We start from the raw sequence: 25,562 nt of genomic DNA on the forward strand, positions 1-25,562 counted from the left end.
GTACTCCTGGTAGCTCCGGGTGAACTCCCTCGCGTCGGCAGGAACTGAGCAGCAGTAGAGTATCCCCAAAAAGGACAAGAGGAAAAAGAGTAGAGAAGGCAAGGGTGAGTACACAACTTGTACTCAACAAGTATAACACAAACTATGAGGCTCTAAGGTTGGCTGACACAACTGCATTAGCTTTTAAGTCTTGGCAAAATTTTATTAAAGCTAATTACTACAAGTTGATGATTTACCATAAACCCAGTTACATAGTAATTAATCAAAATTAATTATGAACTACTGAGATCCAAACCGAAACCACCAAGGTAACCCCACTAATCAAAAGGAGGATCCGGGCCGCTCATGGCCATGAGCACGGCTAGTATACCAGTTTTACACTCTGCAGAGGTTGCACATCTTTACCCATAAGTCGTGAGCTATGCTAGTTGTTCATCACACTTCCTTAGGTGAGATGACTAGCAAACTCACTACGAGGCCTTTACAAAGAATCTCATTGGTAATGAGTAACCGCGAGGGTGGATCAGCGACTATGAAGCAGGTCTAGTGGGCGTCAAGACACAGAAGCACTGACGAGGCCACTCAGTACGAGGGCCATAGAAGCTTACCTCCCCTGCCCTGCAGGTAAGTTACTCCAAACCAAAAAGACCTAATTAGTAAGCCAAGACCATCCCATTCCAGTCTTGTGGTTGCGCGGTTGTCCCAGGTTGTCGCTTTAGTGACGTACGGTCCTTATGGAGAGTAGCTAGCACAAAACACAGTGCGAGCCCCCTAAACCAAGTTTCTAGAAAAACCAATTTTTAACGAGACGTGAGCCACTCAAGTGGGCCACTCCTAGAATTAAGTTGCATATACCATTAATCAAATTAATTAAAAAGGACCAAGTGTGTTATAGCACATCAACCTAGCCCAACTAACCAAAATGCAGCCCAAGGGATATATATAAGGTAATAAAGTGGCTAGGAAAGTCCTTATAGGCATACAGTATTATAATGCAGTATGAAAATATATTTAAAAGTGATAGGTGGTGTTCATGTTATACTTGCCTTCCTCAAACTGTTCCTGCTGCTCAAACTGCTCAGAAGATGGTGGCTGCTCCGGGTACTGGTGCTCCTTCGGTAGCTCAACGTCTACTCACGAACACATGGCCAAAAACAAGGCAACAACATAAACATACATGCAAACAAAGGATAACACTAAGAAACAGTACAACAATACATAAAAACAGCGAACAAAACTAAGCTAGAACTATTTTACGCGTTACAACGATCGCGTGGACATAAAGAACGCCTAAAACGGAGCTAGAACGTGAAAACTACGCTTAAAACAAGATCCAGGGACTAAACTGTAAGAAAAACAGACTTTCCAGGGGTTTTCTGCAAAAACCAGGGACCTATACATAATTAAACCTTAGATCTGGGGTCTAACTCGCAAAAACACCAAGGCTGGACGGTGGGTTCTAATTTGGGAAAACTCAGGGGCTAAAATGCTAAAAACCAGGCCTAACTGTAAATATTTTTGAACCATATGGACTGCGGGTTGATTACCCAAAAGGACAGGGGCTCTTTAGCAAGTTTCCAGGTGCTGACCGTTATCTGATTCCTTTGACTCGGGCTCGTGTGGTTATGGGCCGTCCGATCTGGATCCTGCGGCCAGGGACAAAGGGCGCGCGGGGCGGCGGCGGAATATCGCCGGAGCAGAGCTCCGCGACGGCGAGCTCACCGGAGAAAACCAATCCGGCGCTCCAGGGGTCCGTTCGGGCTGCGGTTTGGCCGTGGGTGAAGTACGCATCGCACGTAACACAACTGGGCACCAAACTGGGCCCGGGGAGGTTTGTGGCGGCGCGTGCTGCGACGGCGACGGCCCTACGCGGCGGCGCTCGCCGGCGCGTGGCGTGCAGGCCGTAAAAAGTGCGGGATCCTGGGTGCAAATGACTCGTGGAGCTTGCTCAAGGCACGGGCTAATGGAAGCTAGGGTTGTGCAGGCCGGAGTGGCGCTGCAGCATGCCTGCCACGGCGGGGTGCGCCTGTGCGGCGGCGGAACGCCGGCGACCGGGCGTTCCAGCCTCAAACATGGCCTAAGGATTGCAACAACCAACACTAAAGGAGCAGGGTGACGCGTGGGTGCTCACCGAGGCTCAGGCGTGAGCAAGAAGACAGCGCTCAGTCACTGGCATCGAAGTCTGGCTGCGGGATCGGTGCTGCGCACGGGGGTGGGTCGCTGCGAGGCTCCTCCAGGCGTCTGGGCGGCACGGCTCGACTCGTGGCGTCGCTGCAAACGTACATCAGGGTTTAAGGAGGGCCGGCGATCAACGGCGGTGATGAATCGGGGTGGCAGACCATGTTACCTGAGGCGGCGCTCCGGTGAAATTCCGGCGCGTGCCGGTGCTGTGGTCGAGGATGGTGGCCGCGGGGTCGTCCCTGGCGCTCGGGCGGAGCTCCTGCGGGATTTTCCGGGGCCGTGGCGTGGCCGAGATGCTGGACCGCGGCGGCGCAGAGCTACGGCACGGCGGAGCTCTGCGTGGCTGTGCTCTAGGGTTTGTGGTGGCGGCTGAGGGCGAGATGGGGTGCAGGGGGTCGCGGGGGTGTGTTTAAAGGGGGCGCCGGGGATCGCGGGGCGTAGATGAGAAAGGTGATGTCGGGTGCGGTCGATGCGCTAAGCGGAGGGCGCGGAGGGGATGGAGATGACAGGCGGGCCTGGTTGGCAGCGAGAGGGGAGGGACGCGGCGACGCGCGTGACGCGGGTTGAGCTCGGGGCGCGGCGCTAGCTGGGCCGAGCTGGGTGCGGGGCAGGCCGGGGCGTGCGCGTGCGGGGGTGCTGGGCTTCGCGGGGAGAGAGGGAAAGAGGAGCTGGGCTGGTTTGCTTCTTCTCCTTTTCTTCCTCTTTTCTTTTTCCTCTCAACTCAAAACTATTTGAATTCATATTCAGATTTGAATTCAAAACCCTAGCACTCAAACAAAATGAAAACCATGCACCAGCATGAATGCACAAACAAGTTGAACCTAAGATAAATTTTAATTACTTTATGAAGCAAAAATAAATTATAAATGCAAGGCTAAGCAAATTAAATCCTAGAAAATTAAATAAAGACAATTAAATTTATTATTAAATACTGAAATTTAAATTAGAGTGTTACAATACTCGGGATTCTTCCAAATACCTATTCATCCGGATGATCAACATAAGACCACATTTACTTGCCCGTATGGAACTTTTGCATATCGGAGGATGCCTTTTGGATTGTGCAATGCGCCCGCTTCTTTTCAAAGGTGCATGATGGCTATATTTTCAGATTTCATAGAAGAGATTATGGAGGTATTCATGGATGATTTCTCGGTGCATGGTACTAGCTTTGAAAATTGCTTGGCAAATTTGGAGAAAGTTCATAAAAGACGTGGAGAGGTTGATCTTGTGCTTAACTGGGAGAAGTGTCATTTCATGGTGAAAGAAGAAATTGTTCTCGGTCATGTTATCTCCGAGAGAGGGATAGAGGTGGACAAAGCAAAGATAGAAATCGTGGAGAAATTGCCACCACCTACGGATATCAAATCTTTGAGGAGCTTCCTCAGTCATGCTGGATTCTATAGGAGGTTCATAAAGGATTTTTCAAAAATCACCAAGCCATTGACACAACTTCTATAAAAAGATGTGGAATACACCTTCGATAGTGATTGTCTTCACGCCTTTCGAACACTCAAGCAATCTCTCATAAGTGCTCCTATCATGCAACCTCCGGATCGGAATCTACCTTTTGAAATCATGTGTGATGCAAGCGACTACGCCGTAGGAGCCGTTCTTGGACAAAGGAAAGAGGGAAGGTAAATGCTATCTACTACGCAAGAAAGACTCTCAATGAAGCCCAAGTTAATTATGCAACAACGGAGAAAGAATTGCTTGCCGTGGTATTCGCCTTCGAAAAATTCAGATCATACATAGTAAATTCAAAGGTGATAGTTTATACCGACCATGCGGCAATCAAGTATCTCTTGTCCAAGAAAGATGCTAAGCCACACTTGATTCGATGGATCCTATTGCTACAAGAATTCGATGTGGAGATAAGGGACAAGAAAGGGGCAGAGAACGTTGTGGCCGACCACCTATCAATGATGAACCATGGAGATGATGGAAAAGAACCTATCGAGGACCAAATGAGAGATGATCACCTATATAGAATTCTCGACCAAGATAGTTGGATGAATGATATAATAAGGGCAATAAAAGGGATGCCCTTGGATCACTTGGACAAGAAATGCAAAGAAAAGAGTGAGCGCGGAAAGAAGAAAATACTATTGGGATCCACCATACTTATATAGATATGGAGATGGTGGAGTCCTAAGAAGATGCATACCGAGGAAGGAACGTGAAGAAGTTCTAAGAAAGTGTCACTCGTCGGGATATGGAGGACATTATGGGCACTTTAGAACTCAAGCTAAGGTATGGGCCAGTGGATTCTATTGGCCCAAGATGCATGAAGACGCAAAAAGATTTGTTTCGACTTGTACGGAATGCCAGAGGACGGGGAATATCTCGCAAAGGAATGCCATGCCGTTGAACTACAACTTGCAAATAGATCTATTTGATGTCTGGGGAATCGATTTCATGGGACCATTCGTGAACTCACATGGGTTTGAGCATATATTGGTGATGGTGGACTATGTTTCAAAGTGGGTTGAAGCTATGCCATGTCAGAAGGCATCAACGGAGGTGTCCACACACATGATTAAATCGGTTATCTTCCCTCGATATGGCGTCCCGAGAATCTTGATAAGTGATTGAGGAACACACTTCACGGGCAAAGGCTTTGGTAAATGCTTGAAGAAATTGGGAATTGAACATAGAGTGTCCACGGCTTATCACCCCCAAACAAACGGACAAGCGGGAACTTCGAACAAGCAATTGAAGGATATTTTAAAGAAGACCGTGATAAAAGGAGGAAAAGATTGGTCGAAGAGACTAGATGATGCACTATGGGCATATCGTCCGGCACACAAAACCCCGATTGGTATGACTCCTTATCAATTTATTTATGGAAAAACATGCCACTTGCCGGTTGAGCTAGAACATAAGGCGTATTGGGCGATGAAGGAGATGAACTTTGATGCGGAAGCCGCTGGAATTAAAAGGAGAATCCAAATAAGCGAATTGGAGGAGTTAAGATTGAAAGCGTACAATAGTGCAACAATTTACAAAGAAAGGATGAGGAGATGGTACGACAAGCGATTAGAAAACAAGGAATTCAAAGAAGGAGACAAGGTCCTACTCTACAATTCAAGATTCAAACTCTATGGCAAAGGAAAATTGCAAAGCAAATGGGATGGACCATACGTCGTACACTCGGTTTCACCCACGGGAGCGGTGACAATCATGGATGTGAAAGGCGACCAATATGTGGTGAACGGACAGCGACTAAAGGTATTCTTGGAGCCCGACGTCGTGCCCCTTCATTACATCAACATATATACCATGGATGAGGAACCGGAACGTCAAGCCTAACGACATTAAGCAAGGTAAGTTTGTAAATATTCTCTTTTAGATTTTATTTTCGTAGTTTTATTTTTATTCTGGATGAACTTTGAGTAAAACATAGGCTCAAAATTTGTTGGTGGGCACCTCGGAAAAAGTTGGAGTCCAGGGGCCGAAAAAACCCCTGGACCGGCCGGCCCAACACCCCTAGTCTGGCCGGCCTGAGCCTCCTCGTGCGCGTCTCGGTCTCGATTTTTGGTAGGTACGAGATAAGGAATTTTTAAACCCGTGTCTTATAGATTTCGCATGCCAAAGACGCAGAGATATTGGACTTCTCGTCCAAGTCTTTTCAGGACTTAAATAGAGGGGCGGTTTAGATCTATTCTCTCATACTTTTCAATCTACACCACCACCTCGTGAGAGACATCAACAATGGCCATTCCAGCGAGCGCAAGAGCCATGATTGCAGCAATGGAGATCAAGGAGAGGGGCATGGCACCCGACACCCCCACGCCAAACCAGCGGATGCCTAGCCCCATCTCGGCAACCGGTGCGCCGCCCCTCCTTGTCGAAGCAAAGCGATGTGAAGCGAAGGCCCCACCGAAGAAATTTAATACCCAAGCATGGATGAGCGTCGGAGGGAAGGGCCCTCTGTGGTGCAAGGAGAAGCTAGCTCAAGCCCAAAGGGTGGTCGTCGTCATCAGTGACGAAGACGAGGGCGAGAAGCGACAAGACAAAGAGCCACCTACACCTAGGCGTTCCTAGCGCCTTCTCGGAGTTAAAAGGAAAAACTACATCGAGCACACCCCAGAGCCGAAGGACTATGTGGGGGACAGCGATTGGGAGAGCTACATGAGCCCTAGTTCATGGGGCGCCACCGGTCGTGACTACGATGATGATTGGCCGGGGTGGGCCGAAGAGGAGAGAAGGGAGGATGACGACCCTTCCGGAGGTGACAGCGGCAAGGAGAAGAAGAAGGACGACGACGAGCCCGAGGACGACGACCCCAACCGCGGCGGACATCACTTCGGGTGCTGTTTCAAGTGCCGCAATGAAATCGCGGATCTCCACGCCACCATCGATAGGTGTCACGATCAAATCGTGGCAATGGATCGAAGGATGGACGACATCGAGCACTTGGTCGAAAGAGATTACAACTTCCTTCTCCGCAACATAAGGAAGTTATTCGGGATGGTCGGAAATCTACAAAAGCAAGGAGGAGGAGGGCGCCCTAGATGCAATTGCCCTAGGTGGCGTTGAGAACACCGACGAGCGTCACACCCGTCTTTTATATCATTGCGACGAGGACGCTGCATAATCTAAGCATGGGGGGAGAGGTGTGACAGCTCGTAGATTGAATTTTGTTAGTCTTTGTTTAGTCGAAAGTTCGTCGTGTGCATGTCTTTAATTTCGTTTGTGTGAGAGTCATAGTCTAGCGTTGTGTGCTTTATTTTTCGCATGTGTGAGAGTGAGTCTTAAATTAGTGTTGAGTCATGAAAACAAAATAAAAAGAGTCTTTGTTTTTTTTCTGTTGGATCGTGCAATTTTATTTATGCATTCAGTTTTACTTTATTTTCTTTAAAGCAATTGTTCACGAGCGTTGTCATGAAAATTAATTCTTATTTGTGGAGCTTAGTAAATTATTCGTCCATGTTAATACCCACACTTGAGCTTTGATCTAGCGCTTGGTTTTGATTACGCTTGCGAGTAAGGTATGATTTGGAGGACTTTAATTTCATAAAAATAATAAAACCCCTACAAACATAAGGTTGATCAAGTTCTTGGCAAGTTGAGAGTAAAAATCCTATCATCCACAAGCTTTATTCGTTCCACCATAAGTATTGGATGTACATTGAGTTGAGTTAGGATTTCTTTCTCTTGGGAGTTTTAATTTTGAGCAATGATCATGTCCGTATTTTTCATCTCTGAATTGCTAGCCCCTTCAATATTCGGTAATGAGAATTCCTCATTGGAACAACTCATGAAATCTACCGGATTCCAAAACCCGAACCTGAGATTATCTTGTTTATTATCCTCTTCCTTGACCACAACACAATTATGAGGATACGTTCTGTTCATGCGCATGAGTTGTATAAAAAATAATTTTGGGATGAAGAAAGGAAGGAGTACTGGAAAGACGGACCGAATCCGACCTGGGAAAGCCCCAGGCCGGCCGGCCTACACCCCTTGGGCCGGCCGGCCTAGGCCCATCTGGCCTCGGCTCAGGCTCCAAAAATTCAGGGAGCCACTTTGCAGATTTGCGTATCTATGTTTTATAGAAAGTGTCCTATGAAAAGGTTCGGAAAAGAGAAGGAAAATTCGGGAGAAAGAAAGAAAAGAAAAAAATAAGAAGAGAAGAAAAGAATAAATTAAGGGATTCTATGGTTAGAGAAGTGCAAAGAGATATCACCTTATTGTTTGAACAATATCATCAATTCCAACCATGTGCAATCCGACAACGAGGATGACGCTTGTGCCTTGAAGTCAATCTTTTTGTATGCCTTTGCACATGTCCACCATTCTAAATCTTCTTACCCTTGAACCCCTTACATTACGGAGAAACTCTCATGATCATTGGCTCGGAAGGTAAGAAATCATTAGAAGGTTTTCTTAACTTGACAATATATGTATATACTTTGCTAGCCTCACCTATAGCCCCACTTTATACTTGAGAGACTTTTGGGAGATGAGAGTTTGCAAATAATAATAGGATAGCCACTTATATCGAGAGACATGAAAGGACTTGTGCAAGAATTTTTGGTCTAACCTTTGTTGCAGGGTATTTTGCTTCTAAAAACTAAAAAAAAGAAAGAAAAAAACCTCCAAGGATGGCAAGAAAAGCAAGTGTTGTCGATATTCAAGTTGCCGGTTAAAGGTAAGAGTCATGGAGTAATATTGGATGAGTTTTTAAACGCCCATGATATGATTATCCTCGCTGCTCCTCTGACCTTTGTTTGAAGAGATATTGTTAGACTTGTTTGCATAAGTAAAATTTGCATTTTGAGAACTCTCGAGCAACCCATGGAAGGACTTGATGATTTGATTTGCTCGAGGACGAGCAAAAGCTAAGCATGGGGGGAATGTTGGCGCTCCTTAAGTACCCATTTTGTTGTACAATTAGGAAATGTTTTGATAAATTCTTCGGGATGATTCATGTACTAAGCCGCCACTTGGCACTCGAACTTGTCCGTTTTCGATTTTGTCCTGGATTTTGGAGCATGTTGTATTTTGGCAACATAAGGAAGTGTTAGAGGGGCCAAAAAGAGCCCAGGCCGGCCGGCCTAGAGCCCTTTAGGCCGGCCGGCCTAGCCCGTTCTCAGGCCCAATCGACCTCAATTTTCTTCAGCGCGAAGTATTCGTCAGCCCTAGCCTGTGTTTTACCAAAACCACCGACCATATCCGCCTATAAATACCCCGAAGCTGCCGTCAAAGAGGAGAATCGAGAGGGGGATCAGAGAGGAAGCATTCAGAGATGATTTCCAGAGATCCATTCGAGTTAGACACAAGAGAAAGGCGACATCGGAGGCCTCATCGTCCCTCGGCGCCGCTGCAAGTTGGAGGACAGCAAGGGATCCATCCCTTGCGGGAGATTTCGTCACCATGATCAACTACGCTTCGCCTAGCTTCATGGGGTAAAGTCCTCGTTTGTTCATGGGGTTGTAAGGAGATCTTAAGTTGTAATTGCCGAATCCTTTATGAGATTGATCTATCACGATTCTTGTTGATGATGCTTTGATGCTTAATAGTTCGCGACTTGGCTTTGGGTTTGCTTTGCTCTTGCATGGTTTACTTAGATTACATCAACTATCGTGTTCTTGTTGATTCGTTACCGATTATCCTAGTGTAGTGATAGTATGCGGAGGGAAAGGTTTTGATCTTGGAACACACCTTTGGTAGATTAGATCCGTTCTTCGTTGCTTAGCGATTACATCTCTAGTGATCCTAGACCCTATGGACAAATGCTCTTCATATCTTATGCACACACCTATCATTGCTCACTAGTCTAGATTAGATTAGATTGGTTAGATTAGATCTATTTCACACTGAATCACTCAATATAGATCTTTTACCAACATCATTAGTGCTTAGTTAAGCATAGTAATAGACTTGTTCCGTGGATTGATAAACCTTGGGGGAATACTCTAAGGGAAAAGCTACATGATCCGTGCGCTTGTGGTACGTAAATTGGCGCTCTAAGGAGCATCAACAACGGCGAGTTGTCCGTTCCCCTGGAAGCACGTTCCGCCCCGGAAGAAGGCTCGCCCCGCGAGTAGAATGCTCGACGCCACCCTAGTGTTGTACCCTCCCAGCCCCTTTGGCTTAAGTTGTAACCTTAAGTGTGACCGCGTACCCGGATGTGTAGTACGCGTTTAGCCGTGCCTCAGTGTTGTACCCCCCTCGCAGTAATAAAGTTGTTGTGCTTGTTGCTTGCTAGCTTGTGTGCTTCTTGTTAGTTTGTGTGTTTTTCGGCGGAAGGTAGATTCTGCCTTATAAAAAAATACGAATTAAACAACTTAAACATCACTTAATCCTAATCCCAATCTCACAAAGACTCTACCCAATCTACAGATGGCTTCCCTAAGCGGTACGAGGGCCTCCTGCAACCGGACCCCTGCAGCCGCTGGCGCGGGAGGGTAGCCTAATGGACAGAACCCTCCTCAGGAGGAACAGAAAGTGAGCTAGAACGGAGGAGAAAATCAAGGAGAAGTGCCACTGCCACCACCAGCACCCCTCAGGGACCTGGCATAAATAATACAAAACCAGACCCTCATACTGGAAGCACCGGCCAATGCTCTCGTCAATAAGCGGCCAAGAGAACAGACTATGAACGACAAGCTGATAGCATTCCTGAGAACCAAGCCACCCACCTTTGCCGGATCCAGCAACCCCTTGGATGCAGATGACTGGTTGCGTGTGATCTAGAGGAAGCTCAAGCCGTTCGAATGTCAAGATCGAGACAAAGTTCTCCTGGCAGCTCACCAACTCACCGGAACTGCCTTAGCTTGGTGGGAGAATTACTGTGCCGCTGCCGAAGACGCCTCCACTATCACTTGGAAGGAATTTGTGAAGGAATTCCGCCGTTATCATATCCCCTCGGCCACCATGAAGCGCAAGGAGGATGAGTTCCGCGCACTGCAGCAAGGAAGCATGTCAGTAGAAGAGTACATCCACCAGTTCATGGAGCTGGCCCGATATGCACTAGAGGAAGTGGACAATGATGAAAAGAAGCAGGACATGTTCAAGAAGGGATTGAACCCAGAACTCTAAACCTTGCTTATCCCACAGATCTACCCAGACTTCAACACTCTGATGAACAAGGCCATTCTCACAGAAAGGGCCAAAGCTGAAGAAAGGAAGGATAACAAGCGCAAGTTTATGGAAAGCAAGGCCCACCAGCAGGACCGCTTTAAAAAAGCAAGAAGCTTCAGCTACACTGCACCAAGATCTCAGGCCCCAATGCAGTATAGGACCCAGTCTCAGGTGACAGGCCCACAGGCCCCTAACACACAGTTCAGGAGCCAGAACACCATGAAGGCCCAGCAGAGCAATGCAAGCCAAGTCACCACCAACAACAGCAATGCTAGGGCCTGTTTCTACTGCAATGAGACAGGGCACTTCATTGCTAACTGTCCATATGCCAACAACAAGCCGGCAACCTCAGCCTTCTCCAACTCAGTGAATGGACCAAGGCCAGTTCTATCAGGTGCCAACCGAGTGCCCATCCGCAACAACAACAACACCAACAACAATAGTCAGCAGATGAGGCAGCCCCAGCAGTCATTTGGACGAGCCCACGTCAACCACATCAACGTGCAGGAGGCTCAAGGAGCTCAGGGCGTAGTGCTCGGTGAGTACCTAGTCAGCTCAACTCTTACAACAGTACTATTTGATTCTGGAGCATCACACTCATTCATATCCTCAAGTTTTGTGGAAAAGCACAATATACCTACAGTACTACTAAAAACACCCCTATTGACCCGGACGCCTGGAGGTGACATCAAGTGTCAACTAGGTTGTCTACGGGTAAGGATCAATTTAAGTGGGGTTGAATTTATAGCAAACCTAGTAGTACTTAAGTCTAAGGGAATAGACGTGATCCTTAGAATGGACTGGTTAAGCCTGCACAATGGTCTCATAGGTTGTGCTGACAAAGTGGTACACCTAACGAACCCAGAAGGAGTACGAGTGACCTGCCATACCCGGGGAAGTGAACTAGACCCGATGGTGTTTAGCATGGAAGCCAAGTCCTTGGAGGAAGTCCCGGTAGTAAACGAATACCCAGATGTTTCCCTGAAGAACTTCCCGGAATGCCACCAGATAGGGATATAGAGATTGTCATCGACCTTGTCCCTGGAACCTCTTCTATAGCCAAGAGACCCTATAGGATGGCAGCCTCTGAGTTGGCAGAGTTAAAGAAGCAACTGGAAGAACTACAACAAATTGGTTTCATTAGACCAAGCTCGTCGCCTTGGGGAGCCCCAGTCCTATTTGTCAAGAAGAAGGATGGGAGTATGAGGTTGTGTGTAGATTACCGGGCACTGAATGAAGTTACCATCAAGAATAAGTACCCCCTCCCCAGGATTGATGACCTTATTGATCAACTAAATGGAGCCAAGTACTTCTCCAAGATTGATCTAAGGTCAGGATACTTTCAGCTCAAGATTAGAGAAAAACGACATCCCAAAGACATCTTTTGTCACCCGTTACGGACAGTTTGAGTTTACAGTGATGTCTTTTGGACTTACCAATGCACCTGCTTATTTCATGAATCTCATGAACAAGGTGTTTATGGACGAGTTAGATAAGTTTGTCGTAGTCTTCATCGATGACATACTTATTTACTCGAAGAGTGCCCAGGAGCACGAGCAACATCTGAGGGTAGTTTTGGAAAAGTTGAGAGCGAACAAACTCTATGCAAAATTCAGCAAATGTGAATTTTGGCTAGAGAAAGTGGCTTTTCTTGGACATATTCTGACCGCAGAAGGAGTAACAGTCGACCCTGAGAAAGTCGAAGCGGTTTTCAATTGGCAGCAACCAAGTAATGTTTGTGAAATCAGAAGCTTTCTTGGATTAACTAGGTATTATCGAAGATTTATTGAGGGATTCTTCAAGACAGCCCGGCCCATGACGGAACTACTTAAGAAGGAAAAGACGTTCGTCTGGACAGAATCCTGCGAAAGGAGTTTCCAGGAGTTAAAGAGAAGATTGACGACCACTCCAGTACTAACCCTACCAGATATTCATCGGGATTTTGTCATTTATTGTGATGCGTCTCGACAAGGATTGGGTTGTGTACTGATGCAAGACGGAAAAGTAGTTGCATATGCTTCCCGCCAGCTTCGGCCCCATGAGCAGAATTATCCAACCCATGATTTGGAGTTTGCAGCCGTAGTGCATGCCCTTAAGATTTGGAGACATTACTTGATTGGAAATAAGTGTGAGATCTACACCGACCATAAGAGTTTGAAGTATATTTTCACCCAGCCAGACTTGAACTTAAGGCAAAGAAGGTGGTTAGAACTGGTTAAGGATTATAATGTGGAAATTCATTGCCACCCTGGCAAAGCTAATGTGGTGGCCGATGCCTTAAGCCGGAAATCTTATGAGCCCAAGGATGCCCATCTGCAGGGAGAAATGGCACGATTGAATGTGCACATTGTCCCTCGGGGTTCCATTTGCAAGATGAGCATTCAACCCACTTTGGAGGATAAAATCAGAAAGGCTCAAAGTTTGGACAAGGACTTGATGGAAATCCGAATGCAGACTGGAGAAAATAAGGCACCGGACTTTAGAGTGGATAATTAGGGAACTTTATGGTATAAAAATAGGATTTGTGTGCCTCAGGAAGGAGACTTCCGACAAATAATTATGGATGAAGCCCATAACTCGGCCTACTCCATCCACCCAGGATCCACCAAGATGTATATGGACTTAAAACAAAAATATTGGTGGAAGGGAATGAAGGAGGATATTGCACAGTTTGTCGCCCATTGTGATACTTGTCAAAGAATCAAGGCCGAATATCAGAAGCCAGCAGGACTGTTGCAACCCCTATCTATCCCGGTTTGGAAAAGGGATGAGATAGGAATGGACTTTGTAGTGGGTTTGCCCAGAACACAGAAAGGACATGACTCCATATGGGTAATAGTGGACCGACTCACTAAAGCGGCTCATTTCATACCCGTGCACACCAATTACGGTGGAGAAAAGCTAGCTAAGCTTTATGTGGAGAACATAGTAAAGTTGCATGGTGTGCCCAGCAGAATTGTTTCAGATAGAGGGACCCAATTCACCTCTAGGTTTTGGAAAAATTTGCATAAAGCCATGGGCACCAAATTGGATTTTAGCTCCGCCTATCACCTACAAATGGATGGCCAAATAGAAAGGGTAAATCAGATTATGGAGGATATGTTGAGAGCATATGTCCTTACCTATGGCAAAGATTGGGAGCAGAGTTTGCCCTATGCGGAATTTTCATATAATAATGGTTATCAAGCAAGCTTTGGCATGTCACCATTCGAAGCTCTTTATGGAAGAAAATGCAGGACTCCCCTGATGTGGTCAGAAGTTGGAGAACGTGCCCTAGTCGGACCCGCACTCATAAAGGAGGCAGAAGAAAGAGTGGCCGAAATTAGAGAAAAGCTGAAGGCCGCCCAGTCTCGACAGAAGAGCTACGCAGACAAGAAGAGACGAGAAATAAGCTTCAACCCGGGAGAATTCGTCTACCTTAAGGTTTCACCTATTCGCCCTCGTCCCGCGCGTCACGCCCGACCGGCGCGCGTGCGCGTCCGGCCGCGGTCGCCACCGCGAATCTCTATCTCTTTCTCTCTCTTTCTCTCTCTCTCCCTTTTTCTTTTCCTTCATTTTATTTTCCCTTTTTCTTTTTTCTTTTCCCTCCTCCTTCTTTCTCCTTCTTCCTGCATCTCTCCTCTCCCGCACGTGCGGCGCGCCGAGCGCGCCCAGCCCGCGCACCCCGCCTTCCCTGCCCACGCGCCGAGCACCCCCCCTGGGCCGTGCGCACACGCGCGCACGCGCACCGTCGCTGCCTCACTTTGCTCGTGCCGCGCGAGCCGCTGCTGTGCACACACGCGCTCGCCGCACCCCAGCGCACCGAGCCACGCTCGCCACGACACCCGCTCGCCCGCGCGCGCGTCTGCGCCATGCCACGACAGCCTGCCCATGCGCCGCACGCGTTCCACGCGATCCCGAAGCTCTCCGCTCCGCCCGCTGGATAGCACCACCGCCTTCCTGTGCCCTGCCCATGCACACGCGCGCACTGCTCGCACAGAGCCGCCGCCTCACCGCTCGCACTTCTCTGCTCGACGCCGAGCCCCACAGCCGGCCCCTCCACGTGCCTGCGCGCCGCTAGGACCTGCCTAAGCCGTCGCGTCGTCCTGGGCAGTCGCGAATCGCGCCGCCGCCGCGTCGCGACACCAAACACCATTAAAGGCGCCCCGCACCGCTCGCCGGCCTCCACCAGCAGCTCCACCGCCTTGCCACGCCTATAAGTAGGCCGTCCCCCTCGCCTTCGAGCACCACAGCCACCGCCCGCCTCCTTCCCGAGCTCCCAACGCCACCACCGCCTGCCATAGCCGCCGAGTCCCGCCGGCCACCGCGGAGCCGCCTCCTCGCTCCACCTCTGCCCAAGGTAAGGGGCGCAATAGGATCCCCTCGTCTCCCTTCTCCTTTTCTCCCAGCTCCGAGCTGCCGCCAAGCTCCACAGTGGCGCCACCACGGTCGCCGTGGCCCGCCGCCGTGGCCAAGCCTCCACGGTCCATCTCCGCCCGAAATGCGACAGGGGATCGGCTCCTCTCGCGCTCCTCTCCCTTTTCCCCCACTCCTCGGCCGCCACCGAACCCCCAGGGCCGCCGGCACCGCCCTCTCCCCCTCCCCTGTTTTGGTCGCGGGAGAGAGGAAGGAGAAGGGCAATTTTGCCCATACCCCCCTGCACTTTTCCATTTCTAATTAAGAGTCCCTCCACCCTTTGGCCTTTTTGCAAAAGAAGCCCTCCTTTATCGTTTTATTCAAAACCAACCCTTCCACCATATAAGCATAATTTCAAATATGCCCCTACACTTTTCTAGAGTGACCCCGATGTTTTCTAAATTTCCAATCAAGCCCCTGTTATCACAAAAATAATTACAAAGTAGCCCTTGGATCCATAATTAACCCTAAACCCCTCTTCAGCCTATCATTTCATGCGCCAAACAATCTCCGATCGACCTGAAACTTTACCAAGCCATTCCTAACATAGTTTTGGCCATGCCATTAGGAAACCGCCCAAAAATATTACTCCTGTCTCCATATCTTAATTGTTTCTGATTCGAGCTCAACGATAAAACCTTTATTTCTTTTCTTGATTGTGTGTTTGTTTGTATACGTCGTAGATCACGGTGTGGACGAGGGAGAGCCCGTAGACGAGCAGCAAGTGAACGAGGACCAGTTCCGTGACCCCGATCACGAAGGACAGTATATCGATCAGGACTTCCCGGAAGGCTTTGAGAACGGCAAGTTCAATCCCGCCCTTTGATGCATGTTTTGTCCTAGTTTTATAAACACGACCTATTGGCCTGTTTTACAAAACTGTATATGTTTTGCCTGCTGAAAACATGGTTGGATAGCCACCCCTTGATTTGTTATAACTATTCCTTGACCATCTAGATTAATGTCTGAATGTGATCTGTTTGGACATTAATCGCTGCTAGAACGCTTGGGACCTTAAACACGATACAAGTTGTTTTATAAAAGAAAATGTGTGAGTGTGTCTGAGAAGGGAAAATGTGAAATTTTCGAAAGATGAGTTTAGATGGGATGGATGGCACTTCTGTGTGAATTGCCGAATGGTGTGCTCGTATCGGTGTGGTTGAGCAAGGTCGGGAGATATCCATCTTGTCACAATTAAGGACCGAGTTGGTGTGTCATCTTGCCTAACTCCACTATCGTGCAAACCACTCGACCATTGTATGGGCAACGGCTTAGCATAAACCCCACTAGTTAGTCTGATAGTCATCAGGAGAACTGAGAGCAACGGGTGATCAAGGAGAAGGGATAAGCTATGTGTGACTTATGCCCTGGTTAAACCTCAGTGATAGGCCAATGGCCCCTTGGTGGATCCCGTGTTCGCTAGTCAGGTCTAGCTAAGGTGGGTAATAGCTTTGTTGGGATCTGCACCGACACTAAGGTGATCGTGCTGTGGTACCCCGCTTGTGGGTAAAGTTGCACACCTCTACAGAGTTAAAAATTTATTCGAATAGCCATGCCCACGGTACTGGGCGAGTTACGGTATGGTCACACAACTAGTGTTTCTTCTGGGAATGGATGGGTTGGCGTGAGTTGTTTTGGAAAAGTGTCCAGCAACTGTGGCATGTGCTACGGCAGATGGGGAGTCCTGTAGTAATTTAAAACTTGGATCCTGTGTGGATCAACCCTACGTGTTACTCGGTACGAGAAAATTGCTTTAAAAATCCTTTTTCTTGCAAATGAACCCCTTCATAAAACTTTGTTTTTCGCAAATTAAACCCTAGCCTTATCATTGATTTATCCTGTGCATTATATTCTGTTTATACCCCCTCCATGGGTGTGGTTGGACTTGCTGAGTACGTTTGTACTCACCCCATTCTTAATTTTTACAGAGGAAGATCCAGACTTCGTTCCCGAAGACGTTGAGTAGAGGTTCCGTCCTGCACCCAACCTTGCCTTGCACCCAACCTTGCCTGTGGATAGGGTTACCCACAAGAAGTCCCATATGGTGCAAGACTCTGATGACCCCCTCTTCGTAGTTAATATCGTTGTGTGGGTGTTAGTCATTATCCTCGCGATAGTGGCGCTTCACTGCCCACTTCCGCGTAGAGTTGTACGGTGATGTACCATATGATGTAATAAAAGTGTTATCAGCCTCCAGGGACTGATATTGTATCACTTTTAAGTCTTCTCTTGTGAGGGGACGCTTCAAACGGGAATCTATTCTTGCATATGCGAGGAATCGACGCACTGTCGCAAAAGCACTGTGCTTCTTCCCCGGCGAGCTCTGGAGGCTGGACTTCTAGTTGCTGGTGGGATTGCGAGCTTGAGGAGAGGGAGGGGGTGTCCGGGGAGGGGTGGGAGGTGGGCAGAGCGGCTGCCGGCAGCTGGGGTGGTGGAGGGAGGCGGCAAACTTTTAGGATTCGGGTTGCCGTGGGTGGGGTGGCTCTATGGCCTCTGTCTATAGAAGAGGAGGAGGCCAGGGGTAATAATATGGTTGTCAAGACAAAGGATTACAACTCATTTATCTCCGACCTCGAACAATCCTTCAACAGTCTACGTAGCTTCAGGTGGAAGCTGAACTCTACAAAGTGCGTATTCGGCGTTCCTTCGGGAAAACTACTCGGCTTCATCGTCAGCCACAGAGAAATCAAGGCGAATCCAGAGAAGATAAACACTATCATGAACATGGAAGCTCCAAACTCCATCAAAGATGTTCAGAAGCTCACTGGATGCATGGCAGCATTAAACAGATTCCTCTCAAAGCTTGGAGAAAGAGGCCTTACTTTCTTCAAGTAGCTAAAAAAACAAGACAAGTTCCAGTGGTCGCAAGAAGCAGCCGATGCACTCAAAGATCTCAAGCAACATCTTCAATCACCACCTATTCTTACGGCTCCAATGCCTGGAGAGGAGCTACTCTTATATATCACAGCTACTACTCACGTCGTCAGCCCAGCAATATTGGTAGAGCATCAAGAGGAGGGGCATACTTACGGCGTTCAACACCCCGTTTACTGTCAATGAAGTTCTTTCTGAATCAAAGGCGCGATATCCTCCGATTCAAAAACTTCTATATGCAATCCTCATCAAATCAAGGAAGCTACGACACTATTTTGATGAATTCAAGATCTCAGTCATCACGAATTTTCCACTGGGAGACACATTTTGCACAATCGAGACGCAACTGGTCGCATCTCCAAATGGGCAGTCGAGTTAGGAGCACTCGAGCTGCGTTTCAAACCAAGGACAACCATCAAGTCGCAAGCTCTAGTCAACTTCTTGAATGGAGGGAAAATCAAATCCCTGCCCCAGCTAGTACTCCGGATCACCGGATCATGTACTTTGATGGTTAACTTAAACTAGGTGGAGGTGGAGCTAGTGTACTTTTCATCTCCCCTAAAGCAAGTTAACAAGGAATGGGATATCAACAAGGAGACCATGGATGCTTATGTAGCAGAAATCAAAAAGCTAGAGAACAAATTTTCAGGATTGGAGATTCACCATATCGTCCGTGACAACAACGTCGCAGCTGACATCTTATCGAAGCTTGGCTCCGACAGAGCAGAGGTCCCTCCAGGAATCTTTGTTCATGAACTACATCACCCTTCAGTCGTCACTGCTGCTCTAATGAATATCGACTCAGTCCCCCCGAAACTACTCGAGAGGTTATGATGCTTGAAGTCGACTGGCGTGTCACCTTCATCGATTATATCAAGGAGCAAGTGCTTCCCCCCGGTCTTAAGATAACTCTTTTTCTCTCTTCCACATGGATAAAAAGCTGATGTGGTATAGTTATACTTTTGTGGGAGGCTTTATGAGATGAATACTTTTGTGGGTCATGGTTACACATCCTAGAATTTTCAGGAGATTTTAGTAGTCCCAATGTTAGATGATCGTAAGCATCTCATTTTAATTGACTAATTGTTGCGCGTATTGTGTATACATAATATATACTCCCTCCATACTAAAAAAAAAAGTCATTTTGACAAGGGTTGGGTCAAATATTGCGAATATAAATCATGCATAACTTTTAAGTTCTTTAGTTTTAAAATACGAAAATCATATGAATAGATTTTCTTGAAAAATACTTTCATAAGAATATAATTGTATCACATTGTAATAAATATTTTTATAAGAATAAAAAAGTCAAAGTCATGCTTTGGAGATCGTGTCACTGTCCAAACGACTTTCTTTTCGAGTATGGAGGGAGTACGAGTGTAGGGAGCATATAACTAGTGTGAGTGTGATTGGATTACACAGTCAACGTTCATTTGCGCATTAAAAAATCCTGTCAACTATGTAAAAACAGTACACGATGTAAGAAAATATATCCGATCTCCTCCAGCTAGCAATATGCTTTGTGTTGCAACTTCCAAATTCATGCAATATTTTTTTTTACAAGTCTTCCCTGCCGATATGATCAGTATCCCAATGCAATGAATCCAGCTTATAAAAAAAACAGTGTGGTATGATTTGCATGCTGGCTAGTTGACTTTGGGATTCAAACCTGTGATGGCACTACCTTAGCTTGCAACTAACGAATAATAACGTCAGCACCTATTCTTTTAAGGTCGAAAGGATTATAGGGGAAAGGCAACATTATTGTATTGCCCCCGAGTTCGAACATAAAATTGGCAGAAAAGGAAGAATTTTAAAAATGGACCGGACAGAACATAATTGAGAGAAATCAAGCACCTTATTCATCTTCTATCTACAGTGTTTTTTCCAGTTCCATTTATGTATTGGTTGCATATATATAGTAGCCAATAGAGCCTAAAAGCTTTAGTTGGTAGGAAAAGCTAGACAACTTAAGAACTTACACTTAAAACATTGTCCTCTTTAGATTTCTCTACCGAATTCAATCCCACGACCGTGACGGCATAAACTTAGGCCTGTGCAAAACTCTAAAGTGAGACCTAATAGACTAGTGAAAAAGAACAATTAAATATTAAATATAGTGTAATATATTATATAGGAACGAAACATATCATGAATAATACCTATTTAATCTTAGTTGCATAATATTTAGGCCGGCAAATGGCAAGACTCGAGTGCAATTGGCAAGACTTGAGGGAGCACAATTTGCAAGACTCGAGGGCAACTGGGCAAGCCAACCTTCCTTCTAAGCCTGCCTCCACACCGTGCGACTGGTTTGCTATAGACCACCTTCCCTCTAAGCCCACTATCTTCTTGGGTGAAAACTTTCAAGCCAAACTAACTCGTTGGATATATAAGATCATTCTCAATGGGAGTTTATTCCCACGAAATGAGGTGACATACTGACATATCAGCGAAAGTGATGGCATGACAAAGAAGTTACGGTACGAGCAGAGAGAGAGAGAGAGAGAGAGAGAGAGAGAGAGAGAGATGAGTTTGATCACGATGGAACCTCGTGTACAATGTTTCCAATACATTAGAAACTGAGTCAAACTGCATCGAGATTCGAGAATGTTTCGTTTCGTTCTAGTGCATTGGAAATCGAGTGAAATTCTACTAAGAGTGTTCTACTTCACAGTAGTTTCCTCCAAGCCCACCACCCTCTCAGGTGAAAAGGTTTAAGTCCACCTAAATTCATAAAATACACAGTATAAGACCATTCTCAGTGGGAATTCCATTCCCTCTAAATGAGGTGACATATCAGCAATACTGCTAGTGACATGGCAAAGAGGTTGGAGCATGATGAGAGAGAGGAGATGAGTTTGATCATGATGAAACCTAGTGTACATTGCATTAGAAATCGAGTGAAACTTCACTGATAGCGTTTCTTTTCATTCTAATGCGTCGTAAATCGAGTTAACTCCAGTAAGAGTGTTTCATTTGACAACACAACACTTAAATGGTATGGTAAGCCTAGGAAACAGTGAAACGGAATATTTGAATTGTAGGAAACAGTAAATGAAGCTGGCCGCTGAAAGTGGCCTAAATATGTGAAGTACTCCAAGCGAATTGAAGAAATGATGCTGTGCCCAGAGAAGTAGGATATTCGATGCCTCTAATAAAATACTCAAGTGGCTATAGCGTTTCCCAATAAAAAAGATACATATACTCCCTCCATATTGTTTTATTTGACGTTAGGACATCAAACAATAGTTCATTTTCTATACAGATTCTTGTCTGAAACGTCAAATAAAAGGATACGGAGGGAGTAGCAGCGTAGAAGTAAATTGCTTTGAAATGATCAAACATCGATCAGAACAGTGATGAGTTAAAATTCAATAAAATATGCCAATCTATGTTGCAATGTAAAAACCATCAACCCAAACAATGACGTGGCAGGAAGATGATGAACAAAGTAACCAACTGAAATGAAGATCCAACGCATATTCCTCCTGGATGGATGATCATATCAGTGCCGGTCGATGAAACACTTGATGGTATGAACGAGCTCCTTCGTCCTATTCGCCGTGAGCTGGTCGGACTGCACGGCGAAGAAGTTGAGATAGAAGATGTGCGCGACGTCCCCTCGACTGACCACCGTCTCCACCTTCTTCCCAAGGTGCTCCATGGCCTTCCCGTAGTCCACCTGCGGATCATGGAGCAGGTCCTTCTCCGCAACCATGAGCAGGAACGGCGGCATCCGCACATGCGCCACGGCCTTGGCCGCCAGCTCCGGCGATGCGTAAGGGCTGTCCTTGTTGACGCCCATGGGCAAGCCGAGCGCGAGGAGCTTGTCGATCATCTCCGGCGTCAGGAACAGGCTCGGTGGGTTCTCGAGCTCCGACCGGCTCTTCTGCTCCCGGGCGAAGCCGGGGTGGAGGAGCACTCCGCCGGCGAGCTTCACCGGGTGCAGAACTCCCAGCTTCTCCTCCTCGCCAGCGCGGGCAGCCACGAGGTGCACAAGGTTGCCGCCGGAGCTGTCGCCGATGAGGAACACGCGGGAGAAGTCGGCAGCGTGACGGAACCGTTCCACCGCTGCCGTAGAGTGCTCATCGCCGTTGACGTTGCTGCCGCCGTGTGCGATATCACGGATCCACAGGAGCGCGGCATGGCCGGCATCGATGGCGGCGGGGAGGCGGTGCTCGGGCGCGAGGGGGAGGTAAACGGAGACTATGCCCGCGACGCCGAGCTCGGCGGCGAGTGGGGCGTAGAAGTTGTGGTAGAGCGCCCACGAGGAGCGGGAGACGCAGAAGCCGCCGCCGTGGAAGTGGACGAGGACCGGACGCCGCCGGGGCGGCGACTGATCACCAGCCGCCTCCGGGAGGTAGAGCCGGACGTTGACGCCGTGGCCCGTGGTGATGTCGTGGACGGTCACGCCGCCCCGTGGCTCGGCATAGGGCGGGACGTCCGCGGTGAAAGGCTCGGCTCCCGGCGGGGTCAGCCGCTCGACACTGCCGTCAGAGTAGACGCGGATCCAGCCCGCAACCTCCTCGACGACCGTCCTGTTAGGGTCTGCCTGCGCCATGGTCGTAGCCACCAGTCGAGCACCAGCTTCGTTGGGAGCCCGTTTCCGCTATTGATGCCTTGATGGATTGCAAGGTTTGGTGTGATTTTGCCACTTGCCAGAGCGAAATGGTGCTTTTTATTTAATGGGATGCCATGAAGGTGGAGCCTGGGGATATCCATGCGTTGACTTTCGAAGTGATCGAAGATGTCATTGTACGTATATAAATACTACAGGCCTCGTTATGAAGTTCATCTATCTATCTATTCTATTTTTTTATTTTATATTTATAAAAAATTAAAATAACTGAAACTCTTTCTCATTAAGATTAGGCCTACCTTACCCCTCAGAGAGGCCCCACTTGTCATGCCAAAAAGTTTGACAAAAGGAAGAGGGAGATTGATTTCGTCAGTATTTTTCACCAAAATCCTAATACTTTGTACCCGCGTATTACTTTCTTTTGCACATGACATGACTTCACCCATAATTCGCGTCATTATTTTTTTGGAAGGATAATAGTTGACATCATTATTTATGGAAGAAAAAGAATGCGTATTATTTTTTGAAGGAAAATAAATGACATTGTTGCTTGATGGAAAAAAAAACTAAACGTGCCCGTGGAACGTACACGACTAGTTATTTAGTAAGTAGCACTATATTATATATTGCTATCAACATCAAACCAGGCGTGCTGGAGTGTACAACATGGCACGTTATGTCAACTTTAGATGAACATGTGGAGATGTTTATTAATTGTTTGAAGTTTTCAAATTAGAAAGGGTGATTGCTAGTCTTTGGTTACCAATCGAAATGGAGTTTTCGCTGAAAGAAAAATAAACATACTACGACATTACATGAGATCCTCATTGCTTATTATTTATTTACTGAAGCACCATCTCTGTATATCTTTGCATCATTATATCAGCTAACAGCACTACGGGGAACTGGCGTGTTTGCCGTGTGTACCAAAAAGTTTGCCGTGGGCAACTTCTCGGACACACGGCAAACAACTCTTTTGGTCTCCCGGAGAAGGCAAGTCCTGGAGAAAGCCTAGGACAAATTTTGTCCCGAAGAGGGCACAAAGGGGGCAAGTACTAGAATGATTCCAAACTTTGATGTTCCTTAATGGGTATGCAGGGAATTTGAGCAGGGGAGTGAACTTGTCCACTACGCGAATCAACGGGCTCAAGAGTAATGACCACCAGTAGTACCACGTATGGATTGAGCCATTTCTTCTGGTGATGGTTTGAGGCTACCTTCTCAGTTAATCCTTTTACCGAGGTGGTTGCCTTTACGCAACCGCCTCGGTTGGCGGTTGTTGACACCGAAAATTGGCACACATGAGGTTTGCTGAATAATCTGGGCAGACCGGTCAAACCTATCATGTAAACCGGTCAGACTAGTCAAGATAAGTTTGTCAAATTGTAAATTGGACTTCACCATTGCGCAGATCTCGTTGATACGATCGAAATGCATATATAGAACGTCCAATTTGGACTCCGGATGAGAAAGTTATGCCTCCTGAAAGATCTGCACCCCGGTCTGAGACCGGTCAGAGGCGGCCAGACCAGTTCGGAAATCGGTCAGACCGGTCCAAAACGCCCAATTCGAATTAGGAGTTATATTTTGACACGGGATTTGTAAGGATTTCAACTCCTAATGGGTACAGACCACCCCACCCTATAAATATAAAGGGATACGACAGATTGAAACATATCTAATCGAACAAATCGACTCTCTACCTCTCCAAACCCTAAATCTCTTCCAACCTCAATATGTTGTTGTTCATCTACTGATCTCCACGACCAGAGATGGCATCCTAAGGCTTGCTGGTCAACCTACGGCACGTCCGGCGACGTTCACGCCCCGACGAGGTCTCTCCCGGGTGAGAGCCTCGACAACCTTTGATAGTTTGCTCATAAACTAGTCGTTCTTCGTCACATAAGCACGTTGGTTATCCTTTGCTGGTTTGTTTGTAAATCTCATCGTCTTTCACCACGTAAGTGTGATAGTTATCCCTTGAGATGACCGATTCCGGCAAAACCCTAAAAACCGATCCGACCAGTCTGCTCTAGTGGTCTGACCGGTCTGCGCGGCCTTACTGGCCTTCGGTCTGTTTCCGACTCGCACACTCGAGTGCTCTCGTGTGTTGATCGAAATCCACGTCAACACATTTTTGGCGACTCCACTGGGAACGATAATTCTGGTTATTGAAGCAGCCGAATTTTTCAGCCCTAGCCCAGTGATCATTGATTTACTATCTTGATTCACCATTAATATTGCATCTGGCCTTTAGACCGATTGCATCTATACTTGTGGTATTGCATCAGTGTTGGTCACTATGCTTGCCTTTGCATATCGAAGATCAAAGAAAAGCAAAGTGCTGGTAATTGACTGATTGGATTATTGAGATTTATTGATCACAAGACCAAAAGCATCAAGACCAATTATATTGAGTGTACATGGCAGGTTATTCTTATGCTCCACAGCAATATTACTACACCACACCTGAGGTACATCATACAAATGCATCACATATTACTAATAATTATTGTGCTAGTACCACAAATTCTTATGTTGATGTTGCTAGATATAATGATAGTGTGCATGTTGCATCGGCTAGTCATTATACAGATAATATATTTTATTATGCACATCATAATAATTCTAAAAATTACATGCTACAGCCTATGTCAAATAACATGCATACTTTGAATTTTCATACTACTAGCAACATACAACATACACCTTCTCATACATCAGCAGCAAAATGATTTCACATGCCGATGAACAATTATCAAGGCCAAACTAATATGGTGAGTTCCGCCAATATTTATGAGACACCATGTGCTAATAATTTTAATATTAATCATCAAGGTGTTTCACGTTTTTATTCGTCGGCAGTAAATTCACAATATTTGCCTCCATCTCAGAGCATGCATGTAAGGAAAATGGCCCCTTTTAGGGAAATGGCCTC

At 46.8% G+C, this 25,562-nt stretch overlaps 1 protein-coding gene across 1 annotated transcript; it reads right to left on the reverse strand.

Annotated features, from left to right (window-relative positions):
- Positions 1–21,358: 21,358 nt before the first annotated feature.
- LOC120646198 (probable carboxylesterase 17) lies at positions 21,359–22,724 on the reverse strand. The gene has a single exon (XM_039922884.1). It carries the CDS (start codon positions 22,604–22,606, stop codon positions 21,551–21,553), a length of 1,056 nt encoding a protein of 351 aa, XP_039778818.1. The 5' UTR covers positions 22,607–22,724; the 3' UTR covers positions 21,359–21,550.
- Between the last annotated feature and the right edge of the window lie 2,838 nt (positions 22,725–25,562).

This window comes from Panicum virgatum, chromosome 8K (assembly GCF_016808335.1).
Source record: "Panicum virgatum strain AP13 chromosome 8K, P.virgatum_v5, whole genome shotgun sequence".
In the NCBI taxonomy this organism is placed as follows: Eukaryota; Viridiplantae; Streptophyta; class Magnoliopsida; order Poales; family Poaceae; genus Panicum; species Panicum virgatum.

Coding starts and splice junctions, on each gene's coding strand:
- LOC120646198 (XM_039922884.1), bottom strand. CDS start 22,606: ATGGCGCAGGCAGACCCTAACAGGACGGTCGTCGAGGAGGTTGCGGGC.